We start from the raw sequence: 19391 nt of genomic DNA, 5'->3' as shown, positions 1-19391 counted from the left end.
AGGCTGGTCCCCAAAAAACCGTTCTTGTTAAAGCAGCTGGCACAAACCACACGCTACTCAACGGCCCAGGCCACCAGCCCAAGCTCTGCCTGCAACTTGGAGTTTTTTTAGAGGATAATGAACACATATTTGGCTCCAAACAAGTGATAGTGCAGCTGGACTTGGAGAAGAAGAAATGAGTCTGCTAGAGAAAAGAGTGAATGCCAATGGGAGAGATAGTTGATAAAATAGAGAAAGAGCATGAATCGGTTAATGCTAGTGGTAGTGGAAATACAGGTGAGAATGAAAATAGGGAAGGTCAATTGCAAAATAAAAAATACGGACCATTATATTTATCAAGTCGTCCTATATCAGGAAAAACCGGAAAAACTGCTACAACCGTAGGTTGTTATGATTCTAAAGTAGTCTGTCTTAAAGGTTCAAAATTTATGTTTCTAGTAGTAATGGGGAGAAACCTTTACATTCTTACTATCTTTTCTGGAAGTTGAGTGTTCTGATGGCGTAGGCAAAGACTAAAGCGAAGAACACATTAATTCCAACAATAACAACTGCGACAATCGAAGGAAGCTATTTCTAAATCCAAAGTGACTATTCAAAAATTCTTCAACAGTCTCTTGTGATTCAAGCTTGGTTTGAATATCTCCATATTGTGTAATGACTAGTCCGTATAATGACCAAGCAACTGGGCATGCCCAGTAGTACCATCTCCACCAAATAGCTATTCTCTGTAGGAATTCAATATTAAGACATTAGTTACTCCTAAAATGTTGAATAACAAGCTGATACTTAAAAGAACATGACATATAAGTAATAAGCTATAACATACCGGTCTTGGGATAACAAAACCACAGAAGAGATTCCATACTCCATAGAAAGCTGATACTTAAAAGAACATGACATATAAGTAATAAGCTATAACATACCGATCTTGGGATAACAAAACCACAGAAGAGATTCCATACTCCATAGAAAGCAGAACTGATAATTGCAGCAATGTCAGAGTTAGGGGTTATAGCGACGGTCATCATCCCATAGTACGTGAAGTATAACAATGAGAAGAAAGTGAAGAATAAATTCCAAAAGAATTTCTCAATCGTCCATTCAAATCCAATCATTGCATATACAAGAACTCCATAAATCACTGACTGAATAAGGACATATGGGATTTCAATTACAATCTGCACATATATAATAAGGGAATTCAGTGAAGAATTAAATAAGAAATCTTTTCAACAGACCTTTGCAAAATTTAAAGTCTAAAAGAACAGAATGAATATGAAAGTTTTAGAAACTTTCCCAAATAGTAAATTAGTAGTTACCTGTCCAAAGGCATAAGGTAAGGCAGAATACATTCCAGCTGCTTTTTCTCTATAGAAGACTGTTCGTTCAACACCAACTAGTGGCTGCACTGAGGAGGTATTTTGCACGCCGAGAAAGATAACAGCACAATACATAGAACCCATAGCATTAAACAGATCTTGCGTCCTATCCCTGTAATTTTGAAACGATGGAAATAAGGAAGAGAAAAAAACAAAAACTGCAGGCGGCGTTCAAATTTTAAGTGAAATGACTTACATCTTGGTCCCCAGGCCCCAGAATATTGTACCGAACATCAAGCCAATGACGGTTGTGAAGAAGAATCTCACTGCATTGTATTGAGGGTTTCTCCAGTATGACCAATGTTGTTTCCATAGGCAAGCTGAGCATTGACTGAAGAATGATCTTGAGTACTTAGTTGGGAAATAAAGGTCTTTTATACCAGGAGGAGCGACACTTAAGTCCTTGATGAGCTGTTTGTTTCTCCTGAGAATAGTTACCATAGATCATTAATAAGATTTAGAGCGAATACATTCAGCTTCACGTTAGACATTTTCAATCAAGTGAGAAATTAAACCTACCTATAAAGTTCTGAGCTTTGGTATAATTCGGTGAAGTGAACACCTAGGCCACTTTCTTGTCCAGCCGAAGTAACCTCCAACATCCACGTAGCCGGATTATACCTATCTTTTATTTTACTGACTCTTTCGATTCCCTGGATGATGCAACACAGTCTTATCAGGGGTTGTTTAATTAGTATTGGAAGGTCTATGAGAGTAAAACCTCTCCATTATTGGTTTTGATCGTTAACATAGGTCAACCTCGAAGTAACTGATCAGATGGCAAGAATGGCCACCCAATGGACCAACGTATATTTCCTCCCCTCCTCGCTTCATTAGGAATAGCTGTAGCACGAATCAATTTTTTTAGCATGTTACATCGGTACATATAAAAGAGTTACAATGGGTACATCTCTCTATCTACCTTACCTCATCGAAGGCTTCGAATATGTCGATACTGGGTTGGTGAATGGTGCACACAACAGTTCTTCCTGTATCAACAGTGTTCCTCACTGCTCTCATCACAATGGCAGCTGCCCTAGCATCAAGCCCAGATGTTGGCTCATCCATAAATATTATAGATGGGTTAGCAACAAGCTCAACTGCAATGGTTAACCTCTTCCTTTGCTCAGTTGAGAGACCATTCACACCAGGCAGCCCAACCAATGCCCCCTGCAACGGACTCAGTTCTACAAGCTCCATAACTTCTTCAGCAAACATCTGCAACATAATTAGTTTTTCCGGTTAGCTTGTTCCCAAGCAGAGCCACAGAGAACATAGTATACCTATTAGTTTTTCTTTTCCATCTACATATTCATCACTGATTTATCTCTCAAATTCAAACTGACTAACCTTTCTTGTCGCGGGATCAACTTCATTAGGCAACCGCAGCCAAGCAGAATACGTAATGGATTCATAGACCGTGACAAAGGGAGAATGAATATCGTTCTGTTCGCAGTATCCAGAAATACGAGCAAATGTTTCTTGTTTCTTTGGTAGCCAGATATTGTGATGCTTCCCTCAATATATCCACCAGTTTTTCTTCCTGCCAAAACATCCATAAGAGTAGTCTTTCCAGCACCACTAACCCCCATCAAAGCTGTAAGAACTCCGGGCCTGAAAGCACCACTGACACCCTTCAGAAGCTCCAACCGATCTTCAGTAACTCCTTGAGCTTTCATTTCCTGAGAAAAAGGCATAATAATTATCTACTGAATTGCTAAACTTTATCGAGTAATAAAACTACAATTTGCTAAGACATAATTTCTTAAACTCTTTACGAAAATGTACGTTGTTGAGTTTAATATTTACCGCTGGCATGTCGACCGCATATGTAATATCGTTGAAAGTGATAGAATGAGGTTGAAATGGAAGTACCATTCCACGTTTTCTGTTCTGATTAGCTTCATCTGATAAATTTGATGACATACTTCTCTTTATTTCTTCACTCCTTTCCTGCGTTTTTTTTATATTCATTCAGTTGAAGCTGTAAAGCATAAATTGACACTAAACCAAAAAAAATTTACGTCTGAAGTACCTTTATTTTGACGTCTGGTTGAGCTCTTTTTCCTAGATAATGAATCCATCTCTTCTCCTGTTTTTTCAGATTCTGAATCTTCAGCTACAGCCCTAGTCTGTGCAAATGCTGCATGCATTTAACAAAACATTAAACAGTGCCACACCAGTTGGATAGACTTGAAGAAAAATGATGCAATATACTTACGGCTTAGATAAGTAAGTGCCAAAGTGAAAAACAGGTTTAATAAGAGAAGATATCCGAACAAAGCCCCTACTCCAAGCCAGTACCAATAAGGTCCCGTGTAGAATCCACGTGATCTCAAAACAGCTATTCCCAGCTTATCTGTAACACCGGGAACAAACTGCAAACCAGAAAATTCAAAATTTGAGCGGATCTTATTCAGGTTCCAACCTTTCATAGTACATTTGTTCTTCAATTAGTGAGCCAAAAGCATACCTTGTCCCAACTATGCCGAAGCAACTCGGTAACTGCAAGTCCATTCATTCCATACATCAATGGAGATATCCAATATCCCCATACCCACCAATTTTTAACATTTTCTGGAGCAAACAGAAAAAGATCAAATGTCAATATCAAAAATGAAAAGCAGAAAACAAAAGCCTGTATATTATAGGAAAGATCAAATTTTCAGCTTGAGTTTTGATAAATTACCTCGTGACACAACGAAACCACTGAAAGCCAAAAGAATGACTAACAGAAATGAGGCAACTGTATTTGCAACAACCGTGTTTCTCCCAAGTGCTGCAACTGTTCGGAACAGTCCTGAAGCCACCTGGTGAAGAAATAGGAGCAGAAAGAACTGTCTAAACAGCCTGCAGAACAAAAATCATGGTCATTGTTTGGACTACAAAATTTCGAATACAACTTCAAAGACTAAATACAACTAGGAGTCTAGGATCACTGTTGAACTTCTTTACCTTTCAACGTTTGGGTCGAATCCCATTACATAGTAAGTGACAAAGACCCACAAAGCAACTTCTGCAATTGTGATGGGAGTTTTGAGGATCCATGTAGGAATAGCATAAGCCCATGGCGGAAAGAAAAGAAGGTCTCTCTGCTTGTAAAAGACAGGAAGCTTTACAACAGTCATTGCAAGTTCCGAAAATCCTTTGAACAAAATCACTGTTAGAGCAAAAAACAGCGCTCCCAGATAAACTCCACCATCACTGATGGTTTCTTTCTTCAATTCGGTACGGAAGAAGAGTGTCATTCCTATTATAGCTTGTATCAGAAGCTGAAAACAGAAACTTAATAATGTTAAACTGATACTCCCAAGTTTTGAACTTTAGAAGAAAATGCTAGAGGAACTAGTTAATAACTCACTTGAAACAAGTTGAAGATATAAACGAATGAATTCCTCTTCATCAATAAATACTCTCTTGCAGTACAAGCTTTCAGAATTTCCTTCTTGCTAATTCCGTATCTCTTTGTTGTTAAAGCAGCCGGGTGGCTCTTTGCTTTATTGAATGGAGTAGCCAGTTCGTCTCTTAAATGTCGACCAACATGAAACAACTGGGAAGCCTCTGCAAAATCTTTCACTGGAATAAAATTATAACGCTCATCTTTACGTGCCCAGTATTGTCTCTGATCTATTTTCGATGTCACCTATAAGATTAGAATCCCATATATTAGGTTTGACAAGAAACACAAAATCATAGACGTAACAGAAAGAAATGAAAGAAATTTACTTCTTGCAAGAAGTCTGCAACTCCTTTCCTCTCAGGACATTTGAAGCCCATATATTCAAAAAACTCGAGAACATTTTCACGGGGACCCTGGTACACAATCTGCTGATCCGAGATTAGAATAATGTCATCGAACAGATCATATGTTTCTGGTGCTGGCTGAAGAAGAAATATCACAGCGGTTCCGTGCATAATATGGATGGTTTGCCTAATTGAATTCACAATCTGAAACGTCGGCGAACTGTCTAGACCATTAGATATCTCGTCCATGAACAATGCTCTTGCAGGTCCTACCAACATTTCCCCTACAAGAAGAATTGGATTTCAAAATTGTTATTTTATGAAAAGAAGTTGTATTCAATCCAGTGGGACGACATACACTAGATGATCATACGAGTTTTTCTACCTGTTGTAACACGCTTCTTTTGGCCACCTGAGACACCCCTCACCATTTTCATCACCCAACATGGTATCCGCACAAACTTCCAATCCCAAAATCTAAAATTTTCAATCACAAGTGAAAACAGATAAATAAATAAGAACTTCGTGGTTACTAAATCATGCTCAATAATCATGATGGTTTTGCAGTGACATACCTTTAAAATGTAGTCTGTGACTACACTTGCTTCTTGCCCTTCCAGTGCTGCTGACTGTTTCACGGAGTACATTAAGCTTACCATACTAGGAATTTCACCAACCAGCAAAACGAATCTCTCACCTTCATGTAGACATCAATATCAGAATCAGGCTTAATGTTTGCTACTTTTTCTCTTCTTGATAGTTCTGCCAACATATCTGCAAAATTTAACAAAAGTTATAGACCTTCTTAGACTCAAATCATGCAAAAAACTCCTCTATTGAAGAACCAACTATTATTTGAACTTACCATAACCAGTTCCAGCTCCTTGACATCTAGCCGAAAAATTTAAGGTTTCTCTAATATGAAGATCATATTGACTGATATATGCAGAAGTTCTTTGAGGAACAAACTCATCCATTTCATGACCATTATAAGTCACTTTACCTGATACCTAATGTGTAGCAAGCAATACCCCATTTCATTTCTTGAGCACCAAAACATAATCTTACAACCAAAAACTCATCCATCAAACTAATAGAAATCACAAAATTTCATTACCTCAAGATTCTTATCAAGCCTCCCAGCTAAAGCCAACAGTAGAGTAGTCTTCCCAGAGCTTGGTGGTCCTAAAAGCAGCGTCAGTCTACAAAATTCAAACCGGCAATAATTCGGATTAATAACTGATAAATCTAAAAACCCCAAAACCATGGATTGCTAATGATTGCAACTATAAGTACCTGCAAGGCTTGATAACTCCACTAATATCATTAAGGATTCTAATTGGTTTCTTTCTACTCGGCAGAATATGGATAAAACTCAAGCACCCCTAATCCTGAGAAATTTCAGAACACAAATACAAAAGAGAATTGCACAAATTGAAAAACACTTGTAAAAAAATACATTACCTCTACATAATTTGCAAAATAGTTGAGTATTGTAGGCAAAGCTCTGCCACCAGCATAAGCTTCTGCATCTATAGTTAGATTCTCATATCTCACTTCAATAGTTGGAATGTCAATTCCAACTCTGAAAAAAACAGAAAAAAAACTCAAAACAACAAGTATAAAAAAAAAACCACAAACACAGAACAGAGTTATAAGCAAGGTTACCTATCAATTCGATTCTTGAGTTTAAGCAAGAACTTCTCATTATCTTCTTCAGCAACTTTTAATAATCTCTCAATCGATTGTTTTTTCTCTTGAAACCCTAAATTCTTAACATCAATTTCTTTAATTCCCTTACCATCATCAGTGAGAATCCCTTTTGTTATACGATTATAGGTTGGAAGTCTCTCTAAAGCAGCCCATATTAATGCTTCTTCATCATCTTCATCTCTAGATGACCTTGAAAACACTTCACCTGAATTATTTCTCCATATTGGTGAATTATTTCTTCTTAAACTTGCTACTCTATAAACCTCACCACTATCCATCATAACCCCAGAACAGCAACACTCCTAAACTCCAAATCCAATACTGAAGAAGAGAAATTATCTTCCTTCGCCTTCGACTGGCTAGGAGATCCGTATATATATAAATTGATGTAACCATTTAGGGTTTTGCGTGCAGAGATTACAAAGATATCATATGAATATCAAGATAATTATGTCAAGAATGTTTTCATGACATCCTGAATATAAATTTAAAAATATACTGCCTGACGGTGAAGGTGATATACATGGATAGTTTTGGAAGCAGAGCGACAGCTTAATCCTTAACCTGTAACATTTCCCATCTTCTCCCTGGTCATGAAATTCAAAAAACAAAAATGGAAATTCCCCCCATGAACCAGCTGTTTAATTGTCGCAACCGTTACAGCAGAATTACCAGGGGTAAATTTCTCCGGCTGCCGATGGTCTCATTGGGAAAATCGCATCCCCATCATCTATTGAGATAAACGAAGTGCAAGAAGACATTACCATGAGTAGAATACTGAAGGCATTTCTGCCGGTGGGTACAGGGGATGGATATACATATACTGTGCTAGAGAGCATATTCACGCGTTTCACAGTGAAAACTTGGATCCGCAATGCAGCAACAGTTGACATCATATCAGTCGCAAACAGCTCTACTACATTATTAGTTTGATTTGTTTTACAAATTGTGAAATTTAAATTGCAGTATGCAATTAGTACGGTACACACATTTTTTTGTTTTTCGTTATCTATCAACTCCATATACAAAAGGTTTTCTATTTTGGTTGTTAATGTTACTGATACATGATCTGAGTATGATTTGAAGAAAGAAAAAATGATTCAAAATTTTGGATTGAACTAATTTGATCCATATGAAGCCTTAGATCACCATATATTTCATACATGAAACAGTCGGCGAAGGATCTTCTTTTCGGGTATCTTCTCTTCGATGGTAACTAAACTTGGTGTCCATCCTTTGCCCATCGAGACTTGCTTGCCCAAAAAAGCCGGCCTTTCGCAGAAAATTTCCAACTGAATTCGTTGTACTAATTTATTATCATTTGAATCATTTCCATCATTCTTTCTCTTCTCTAACTCTTCCTTAAGCAAGCTATCTCTCCGCTGCAAGATAGTTTCACGTCCAGTTCCACACTGACACATTCTCGCAAACAAACCAATAATCTTGGCAGCGTTAAACAATTTTGGCAATCTCTGATCTAGTTTAACCTTCATAAGTATCCTGCGAGCGTCATCCGTTGAGAAAGCTCTCCCTTGTTGCATAGGTAACATTAAGTAAAATTTCTTCATCTCTAGCTTTTTATCAGCAGGCAATGGAATTGGTCTTTTTTTGGATTCGATTGATTCAATTTCTACTACAACTTGTTGTGGATGATCTAACATGAGCTCGGCAACGGTTAGAGGCTGGTTGAATTCATGAACTGTTCCGTCCGGCAATACTACTTTCGCTGGCGCATCTGATGACTTGCTTGATATGAAATTCCCCATTACGAACCAAGGTTTTTTTTGGAAGAAGTGTTTTGTGATCTTCTAAAAATGATTTTGATTCTGTAAGAACAATAAATATAGAGAGAAACGTGATGAATTTGGGACTTGGTCAAGAATGAAAAGGACATAGTTTGGTGTATTTTACTTTCTATAGAAATTTCTATGTGAGTAAGGCCCAAAGATGCAGTCCAAGGCGTTGACATGAGAAAGGGGGCACATATAGTAAGTGGAAGACATGTTTGACTGGAAGTCATGAATGTGTTTCTTTGGGGGTTTGAATCACTCGTTTGATTAGTGTAATAAGCGCGTTGTTCAAACGTACAGTTCCTCGTTAGCACATCTATTTGCATTCACGTATGTAGGACCGAAATCCTACTAGGCTGCTAGTAATGCATGTCTTTTTGTTTATCGTGATTCAAACGTACAGTTCCTCGGTTTTCTCTTTCTTCTACTTAATTTTTTCCTTCCAAATCTATATTACTTGATTTTCAACAGGGTTTCTCTATTTACTGCCTGGATCTTAATTATATCTTAAGATCCGGGCAGAAATTTAGTTATTGTATATAAATCTAGTATTTTGTTTGAATAAAATCACATTTTTAGTGTTTTATTTGAGTTTTTTTTGTGTTCTATGAGAAGTCTGTGAATACTTGGAAGATTCAATGGCTTATTCATGGCAACCAGATTATTCATGGTACACTTTCAAAGATGGTTCTTATAGCCTTAATGGCATCGATTGCGATAATCGCATCAAATATATCATCAAGGGCGATCTACTCCAACATGATGTGGTTTTACGATCCGTTGAAGATCAATGGCTACTGGAAATGATCGTGATAAAGATGATTTGCGCATATTACTCCCTCTCGGACATTTCAATCTCAATGGAGAACCCAAATCAAAATGACAGAATTTCAATTCACAAGCCATTCTTCGAATACTATCAGTAACATCTTCGAAATCCAAGTTTTTGATGCTTAAGATGTATTATGAGTCAACTGTTGTTCTTATGATACAAAATCTTTGTATTTTCTCATGGATTTCACTGTTGATGTATTTGAATCTGATGTATGCAAATCTATTATATTAATGAAATTTAAGAGGGTTACCTCTTTCTTCCTTAAAAAAAAAAGATTCATGACCGACCACTTCATTCAAGCTTTTTCTACGGAAGTGAGAAATGATGCATGTTGTTTATGAACTATTTTATCAAAAAAACACAAAATTGGTTAAAAAGACCAAAATTAACAATTCTTGGGTGAAAAGGACATTTAGATTTTGATACTGTTTAAATGGACAAAAATTTAAAAATAGCCAGGATGTAAACAGTTTCATCCTACAATTTTCAAATACTTTTTCTTATTTTTAATTTACATCAGGATGCATCCAGTTTCATCCTTGCTATTTTTTAAGTTTAAGTCAGGATGAATCCATTTTCATCCTTGTTATTTTTTTGGTGTCCATTTCACCCATACAAATTTTTACTCGTCCATTTGAACCATGTTTTAAATATATTTGGACAAATGACCCATTTTCCGATCAAAAAAAAGAAAAGAAGTGATGCATGTGTGACGACCAACTTATTGCATGCCTTTTTCTTTTTTTTCTTCTTCTTTATTTTAGGTAGACACACATTCACACAATGGTCAGATAATAATCTCTTATTTCTCTTAAAAGCAGATATTTTTCGAATTTGAATATTTTTATTCTTAAAGAAACCAGGAAAAATGGTGATTTTCAGGGCTTTTTTCATTTTTAGTATTAGCATTAGCAAACTATGTAAATACCAAAATATAGTCGATTGTATTAACGGTCCATAGTTACTACCAAAACATAGTTTGGAGAAACCAGTCATTACGCCTGTTAATAGACTTTCGAAGTCCAAGATCCGTTTACGAAAGTTCGACATTTTATAGGATTTGATCTGATTTGTCAGATTTCGGATTTCGGATCCAGGTATATTACCGGATTTTACCCCTTCACCTTATCAGAATTGGATTAGGCCAGTATCGTTTGGTAAAGTTCCGATATACGATAATCCTAGGGGTGTACTATTAATTTCTAACTCCTAGGATAAAGATGTCGAGAAATAACTTGATGGCTGATACAAAAAAAACAGTTTTTTCTTCTCTCTACACAGAAAGATTTAGATTTTGAAATCTTAGTCAGTTAGATCGAGAGAGAGTGGATAGAGATCGATAGAGAGAAGATTTGACCGTGAATCACTGAATTGGATCGATAGATGGTCAGAGAAGTGATTGAAGTTTCGAAATTAGGTTTTGATTTTATTCCCAAATCAATTGCATGTTTGGGATTTAATTGTCAGTCTCTTTTCAGTTGTAAAGATTAATTCGTTTCAAAAAACAATGAAGTGAAGAATTTACTTGTAGACGAGGAAAGTTCAATTTGTTGACTGTTACAGTTGAATTGATTGATAAACAAGTAAGTAAATGAAACACAATCTTTGTTTAGGCTGGTTCCTATGGGGGTGGCTAACCTACCCATACGCCATGCTAGATGGCCTGGCAAACTGGCCACGTCACTATGGGAACATTGTTAAGCGATCGAGTCTCTATCGAATGGTGGAGACTCGACCGCTGGCGAAGTAATCTCGATCTTTCGGTGTAGAGTCAATCGCTTAGTAGATAATTATATAACGTCTATTTCCCCTAACATCTCCCTATACATTCACCCCATTAAATTTAAATTTAATCACACCTTATTTTTTCATTAACACTGAAAAAGCGGGGGTCTAACAACACCAACCAATATTTCGCTTAGCAATCTGTATGGACTAACTCCGAAATACTTTGCTAGAGAATCAACTAGACAGTCAGACTCAATCTAGATAAAAGTATCTCAAGGAGTTAATATCTCTCTCTTGATTTGATTTTTACTCAAGCTAAAAACAATAACGAGTCTTTATCAAATACAAGGAATAACTTGGACGGTACCAAAGACCAATGTCCAAGTGTTAATCAATGACAACCACAAGGTCGGATCTCCAATCGATTGACCTTTAACGCGCAACCTGTATTATTTCAATTATAAAGATAAACAATATAATGCGGAAAATGAAATAACACAGACACCAGAAATTCTGTTAACGAGGAAACTGCAAATGCAGAAAAACCCTGAGACCTAGTCCAGATTGAATACACATTGTATTAAGCCGCTACAAACACTATCCTACTCCAAGATAACTTCGGACTGGACTATAGTTGAACCCCAATCAGTCTCCCACTAATTCAAGGCACAATTGTACTCCTACGCCTATGATCCCAGCAGGATACTGCGCACTTGATTCCCTTAGCTGATCTCACCCACAACCAAGAGTTGCTGCAACCCAAAATCGCAGACTTAATAATAAACAAATCTGTCTCACACGGAAAAGTCTATCAAAGGATAAATTTGTCTCCCACAGAAAAACCCTAGGTTTTTGTTCCGTCTTAAGATATGAAATCAAGGTGAACAGGAACCAATTGATAATCCGGTCTTATATTCCCGAAGAACAACCTAGATTAATCAACCACCTCTCAACAACTTACTTGAATACACAAGAGGACGTCGAGGAATCACAAACAGTGAGACGAAGATGTTTGTGACTTCTTTATCTTGTCTATCGGAGACTCTCACGATCTCAAGCCAATCAAAGATTGTACTCGTACGATAGAAGAAGCAAGATCAGATCACACAAATACGATAAAAGTAGTATCGATCTGGCTTCACAATCCCAATGAAGTCTTTAAGTCGTTAACCTGGTTTTAGAGAAGAAAACCAAAGGTTAGAGGAGAATCGACTCTAGCGAGCGCACTAGTATCACACAGACGTGTGGGGATTAGTTTTTCCCAATGCTAGATGTCTTCTATATATAGTCTTCAAATCAGGGTTTTGCCTTAGTTACAAAGCAATCAATATTCACCGTTAGATGAAAACCTGATTTAGATTCAAGCTAATATTTCTCAACCGTTAGATCGAAAACTTAGCTCGTCACACACACTTGAGATATACGTTTACTGGGTTTGTGAAAACCGTTCCCAAACGTGTACGTGTATGTTGGTTCAACATAGTAACCCAAAAGGTCAACCATATGAGCATTTCATATTAACCTTGTTCTTCTTCACCATAACTAGTTCAATCGACTCAAATGAACTAGTTAGAGAGTTGTTCAATTGCTATGAGATCTTATGTAACTACACAAGACACAATTGAAACAAAGATGATTCGATTCGATTGAATTGGCTCATGAACTTTATAGCCACGGTTTGCATACTGCATTCCTTAGTAATTTAAGTTTCATGTTCAGAGCACATCTTTAGATCAGAACCCACTCAAGTACGCAAACAAGTTCGTGGACTTAAGACAACCGGCAGAGTTTTCCAAACTCAGCAGAAAATCTCGGCAAGGAGACTTCCGCCAGTTTGCGGACTAAACACGCAAACGAGTTTTTGGAAAATCCCAGCAGAAATTATCGGCAAGAGAACTTTCGTCAGTTCGTGGACTGAGTTCGTAAACTGAGTTCGCGGACTTGGCAAAGCCAATTCCTCCGGTTTCTCTCAATCAACAAAGTTCGCAAACTTCGGATTAAGGAATATGACTTATGCACATATGTGTTTCCACAGAATGCTTATATCCATCATTGGTTATATAGACCTAAACTCTCATTCCAACCATTGAAACATTCTTAGAGGACGTTATATAGTTGTTACACTATTTCTCGTCAAAGCAATTTTCAAAGTGATTGAAACATTATGACTTTCGTCATTAGGTGAAGATAAACCCGATCAAAGCGAAACGCTTTACCAACACACGATTTCGAGATATACTCGGCTCGAAATATCAAATGTGTATGATCCAGTCTATATAGCATTCGACTTTTGTCTCATAAGAAGTAGGAGATAGAAGAGATAGACTTTTGAGTGATATATAAGTTCAAGTCTCCACATACCTTTTTGTTGATGAAGTTCCACGGTTCCTTGAGTAGATCTTCGTCGTTGTATGATGAATCTCCATGAAGTCCTTGAGCTCAACTACACTTTTATATCCTAGTACGAGACTTAACTATGTAGACTAGAAATCAAGATTCATAGTTTTGATCACTAACATTGACAAACATGCTTGAGATAGCAACGCATGCGAGGTCGACCGAGCTATGCTCTAACAAACACTATCAGCCTACTCTTCTGTACCTTAATCCTCGGTTTAATTTTTAGTTTCAAATCAATGGATTCTTCTGAGAATAGGTTCATATTCATATGGATCGATTTGAAGAACAACACCGAATGTTCGTTCAGGCGTCGCGACAAATCGATGGTGAGACAGATGAAAATAGAGAACTAACCAACAATTTGTTGCAACTATATTCATCGGGGAAGATACCTAGAAATCAAGAGTCAAAAGAAGTATTCACAAGAAGATATACGTACCGGGTCGGGATGATTTCCACGAGAAGCTGATGCACGATTATTTTCTTCCCGGCTGTGTGTTCTCTGATGAAAATTTCCAAGGTCGATTCCGCGTGCCCCGGCATTTGGTGCTAAAGATTATTGGTGAGATTTGTCAAGTAGAACCTCAATTTAATTATTAGTATGATGCACTGAATATTAAAGGTCATAACCCTGAATAAAAGGTTACTTCGGACATAAGGGTTTTAGGATATGGCAAACCTCCGGATTTTAACGATGAGTACCTTCGTTTGGGAAAAACAACCGCATACAAGTATTTTGGGTTGTTTTGTGAAGCAATGATTAATCATTTTGTTCCAACCTATTTACGAAAACCAACTGACACAGATATTAGAGAATTAATAAAGCAAAATCAGGAAAGGGGATTTTCAGGAATGCTGGGTAGTCTTGACTACATGCATTGGGTATGGACCGGATGCCTTACCTATTGGGTCGGTCTGTATAAGGGTCACTACGCAAAACCAACGGTTATCCTGGAGGCTGGCGCTTCTTATGATTTTTGGATATGACACGTTTTTTTTGGTCTTCCGGGATCTCAGAACGATATAAATGTTTTACACAAGTCGCCTTGGTTTGAAGATTTAAAGTATGGAATCGTTATAGGTAAATTTCACTATCAACGGAAATTGTTACACTCATGGTTATTATCTTGCAGATGGAATTTATCCAAAATGGTCAACTTTAGTTCGATGTCACTGTCAGCCACCTGCCGGTGAAATGGGCCGTTCATACTCGTATTTCAATAGTAAACAAATGGAACTGAGGAAGGATGTGGAACAAGCTTTTGGATTTCTGAAGCGGAAATTCGCCATCATTTGTGGGCCTTATCATGGTCTAAGTTCTCGTGAAATGCATAAGACTATGCGGACTTGCATAATTATGCAAAACATGGTATTTCAGGATACCCGTCGTAATAAGGATTGTATTAACCATGAAGATGAAGACTTAAGGCCTGAGATTCAACCAGAAAGAGGATTACCTGCAAGGAACTGCGCAAATGACTAGTTACATTGAGAACAAGGCTCTGTATGACAGGTTAAGGGAAGATCTAATAGTGAATATGTGGGCTGAGTTTGGAAGAGGTTGAGGGGCGAATTGATTAGTATTGTAAAGTTTAGTTGTTTAAGTTTAATTGTTTGTTCGTAGTTTAGTTTTGAAGTTGTTCGAATCGTTTTAAATTTTCAAGTTTATGGCTATTGTTTGTTACTTTTAAGTTACAAAAATTTTACGTTTTTCACTAGAAGTAGCGGTTTACTATGCACCGCGCGACCTAGAACACATCGCTACCGGCCTAGACTCAATCGCCAAAAATCATTATATATACATACCACTTCATCCATTTCTGTAACACTCCGATTTTCGGGTCCGAATCCTTCCCAGATCCCATGCCCGAAAACCCAAAGTGCTACTTCGATATTATAGCCAAGGCTCGGCTACTAAGCCCAAGCTCATTAAACAATTTATTTGGGATAATTTAATTTATGTTCATGGTAACATTTCTATCGCAGCGGAATACTTAGAAAATTATTTAGAAATATCTAACTGTCGATTTCACATAATTGTAAAGCCACCGAAAACAAAACATATTTTGATTTCCAATTAAAAATATTACCACCATTCAAGACTTACGTTTTAATTAATAAATAAAGATTTCAACACGAAATTTTAAAATCATACACCACTCAAAATTATATGAGGCTTGTCATTTTAGAAAGATAAAAGATAGATGTTGACTTTCTCAAAAGTAACTAAGGTCTATAAATTAGTGGATCATAGTTTTAAAATAGAATATCCACAAAACATGTACAACTGTCAAATATTTCCCGGATTTAAAGAATTATTTTTAAAATACTCAGAAAATTCTAAAATTTTCACCCAATGTCCCTTAAGATGTTCTACGTTGATTACAACAAGAATCATACCAAAAAGTATTAATGATTAAAAACGATAAACAGTCAACTCAATATCGCACAAGATTTTACAGCTTCAAAACTAAGATTAATTACATCTTAAAAATAGAATTTTAGGCATCAACGACAATTTTAGGCATCTAAAATCATTCTCTAGGCTCCACGGTGATCAATTCTTTGTCATGCATCAAATCTGGAATTTTTGTCATAATACGACGTGAATTTTGATACTCAGTAGGCAAAGAAGCAACAAAACGTTTACACAAATATTTTTCAATTCTTTAAAAACATCAAGCACGATAATATCACCCCAAACATATCTAACAACATTTTATGCACATGGAAACACCAGTATCCATAATAACAATCAAGTCAATCAATCTGCTCGCGCCAAGGGAGCCCAAAGATAACTCGTATCCCGTCAAAAGTTTTTTAGGGGTCGTTTCCCATGGATCGTATCCCAAATCTGTTCGCGCCAAGGGAGCCAAAAGATCTTTATGGGTCGTCCCATGGACCGTAGCCCAAATCTGCTCGTGCCAAGGGATCCAAAAGGTTTTTAGAGATCATTGCCCATGGACCATAACCCAAATCATAGTCATGCTCATACAATAATATCAAAATCATTATTAACCATAAACTTCAATCAAAACCACCGTATATCAACCAAATGATAAAAGTAATATAAACACAAATTTAATTAAAGAACACCCATATAAAAGAAATAAAATAAATAAGGTTTTGATTTGTGTTGTGCCTACCTCAATTCGCAAGATCCAAAAGTTATGAAAATACAAGCTATTAACTTCAGAAACACCACGATCCACCGTCTTCGACACCAAAATAATCATCTCCAATATTATTCTTTATTTTATCTAAAAACTATTATGTTTTCTAAACGACATAATCGTCTTCTCTCCCAAAATATCAAATTATCGTCGTTCCTCTAACAATAATTTTTTTTTTTCGTTTTCTTATAAATAATGTTCACTTAAAAAAAAGTAGAAAAATAAAACCCATAATATGACTACATTTTTTTTTATCTTATTAGGCAACATTTTTAATCAAACCGCTCCCATGCAAATAATAAAGCTCATTGACTTAAGTTTATTTCCTATAATTAAGTGACAACCCATACATGCTATTTATCATTTTAAACTTACCAAAAGATAATAAGAACATTGCTTAATACTATACTTAACAAAGATATTTCTTTTTTCCATAATATTAATGCTATTTCCATTTTCATCCAAATCTACCTTTCATACACCTAAACATAATTTCAAAATTATATATTTCCTTCCTTTTTAGACCTAAAATAAATTCCACATTTACTCTCAATATTTAATCATGTCAAGTTTATAAATATATTTAAGATTTTTAATTTCACATCGTGGATTAGCTAGAGCACAAATTATTAAACCAAAACAATACAAATTTTCCATTTCAATTTTCTTATGTATTTAAAATCCATGCAAAAATTTCATTTATCACTAACTGTGACAATTAAGGAAACTAAATTTTCTTTATTTACATTTACCAAATAATCAGTCAACAACCAATAATAGAGAGACATGCAACCAGTCATTAATAAAATATATTTTTTTCCATTTCCACCTCACATGACAACTAGCATAATAATTCTTATAGTTAAATTAATGAATTTAACTGAATTTAACACATTGCCAAAAACAATCAATTCATATTTATATTATTTATATTTATATTTATAAAATAACACCTAATATATAATATGTACACACTTTTCCAAAAATAAATCATGAAGACATTCATAAGCTCATGCAAAACATATTCTGTATTATATATATATATATATAAAAAATTTTAAATAAATATCAAGTTACACAAATGTCGCCATGCCACATGTCAAGCTCCATCAATTATTTATATTCTTGCTAAAATCAATCAATTCTAATTAATTAGTAAAATGAAAATTAATGACGACTTAGATCAAGCACTAGTTCGACTTAATCATAACGAAACATTAAAACTATAGTGATGTCTCGGACTAGGATAGATTGTGTGGTTGAGCATTAGACTTCACGACGTTCATCAATTGAAGACGAAGAACTACTAAGGAGAGCTTGTGGAACTTCATCAACAAAAGGTATGTGGAGACTAAAACTCATCTATCACTTGGAAAGTCTAATTCTACTCTATTTCCTATATTGAGACAAAATTCGTATTACTATATAGTATTCGATTATACACATTTGAGATTTCGAGCTGAGTTTAACTTGCTTACATATTTCTCGAAATATGTGTTGGTAAGATTGCGCTTCAACCAAGTTCATCTTATATTCTTGACGAAAGTCAAAAGATGATCATGTGAAAATCGCCGAGTAACATCTTACATGGTTTCTGTGATACAATCATTTGGTGCAGACTTAGAATGTTTCGTTATGATTATTTCAATAACTTGAAAATTGCTTTGATGTTAATAGTGTGTGAAAACGGCTATTGTCATCCTCTAAGAAAGTTTCAATGATTGAAATAGAGTTTAGAACACTTAACCAACATTGGATTTTAAACATGTTATGCTCTCTTGCATATATGTAAACCATGTCCGGGAACCATAGTATGCATACCCGTATGTGTACCTGTTGGTTTGAGAAGTCCGGGAACCTAAGTACACGTACTCGTACGCCATACTGGCGTAAGGTTCAGGTCCGGAAAATTCTGCTGGTTTTGGAGGTATGCGTACCCGTTCGCATACTGGCGAAAACCAAACTTGGTCCGGATACTTAAGTATGCGTACCCGTTTGCATATTTGAGTGGTTAAAGTTCTAAAATTGGTTATGACATGAACTAATACATTTATATAATAAGGAATGCATTCTTTGCAAACCGTGGCTATAATGTTCATGAATTGATTCGAGTGAATCAAATCGATTTTGCTTCAATTGTGTTCTTGTATACTTCTATGAGAATATAACAATTGAACAACTCTTTAACTAGTTTCATTTGAGTCATTTGAACTAGTTATGGTTAAGATGAATAAGGTTGATATGAGAGTGTTCATATAGCTAACCTCGGTTAACTACTGTTGAGCCAACCTAGTGTACACGTTTAGGAACGGCTACTTAAACCTAAATGAAGGTACATTTCATTTGTGTATAACAAGCTAAGTTCGATCTAACGCCTGAAAGATATTAGCTTGAATTTAATCAAGTTTTCATCTAACGGTGAATATTGAATGCTTTGTTACCAAGGTAACCTAGAATGCAAACCCTGATTTGAAAATTATATAAAGGAGAACTCTAGTAACTGGGAAACCTAATCCCCACACCTCGTGTGTGATACTAGTTGCGAGTAGAGTCGATTCTCCTTTAACCTTAGGTTTTTCACGAAACCCTGTAGGTTAACGAATTGAAGACTTCATTGGGATTGTGAATC

General features: G+C 36.0%; 1 protein-coding gene and 1 pseudogene across 1 annotated transcript; both read right to left on the bottom strand.

The window, feature by feature from the left end:
- Positions 1 to 302: 302 nt before the first annotated feature.
- Positions 303 to 7286, bottom strand: LOC113358163 (annotated as a pseudogene).
- Positions 7287 to 7733: 447 nt separating this feature from the next.
- On the bottom strand, positions 7734 to 8671 carry LOC113358161. Its single transcript, XM_026601693.1, has one exon. It carries the CDS (start codon positions 8600 to 8602, stop codon positions 7994 to 7996), a length of 609 nt encoding a protein of 202 aa, XP_026457478.1. The 5' UTR covers positions 8603 to 8671; the 3' UTR covers positions 7734 to 7993.
- Positions 8672 to 19391: the final 10720 nt, after the last annotated feature.

The sequence above is a fragment of the Papaver somniferum genome, chromosome 3 (genome assembly GCF_003573695.1).
Source record: "Papaver somniferum cultivar HN1 chromosome 3, ASM357369v1, whole genome shotgun sequence".
NCBI lineage: Eukaryota > Viridiplantae > Streptophyta > Magnoliopsida > Ranunculales > Papaveraceae > Papaver > Papaver somniferum.
Note: the sequence above shows the minus strand (reverse complement) of the source record. Positions and strands in the feature narration are given on the sequence as shown.

Bases quoted from the DNA above. Each gene is read 5' to 3' on its own strand.
- LOC113358161 (XM_026601693.1), bottom strand. From the start codon at position 8,602: ATGGGGAATTTCATATCAAGCAAGTCATCAGATGCGCCAGCGAAAGTA.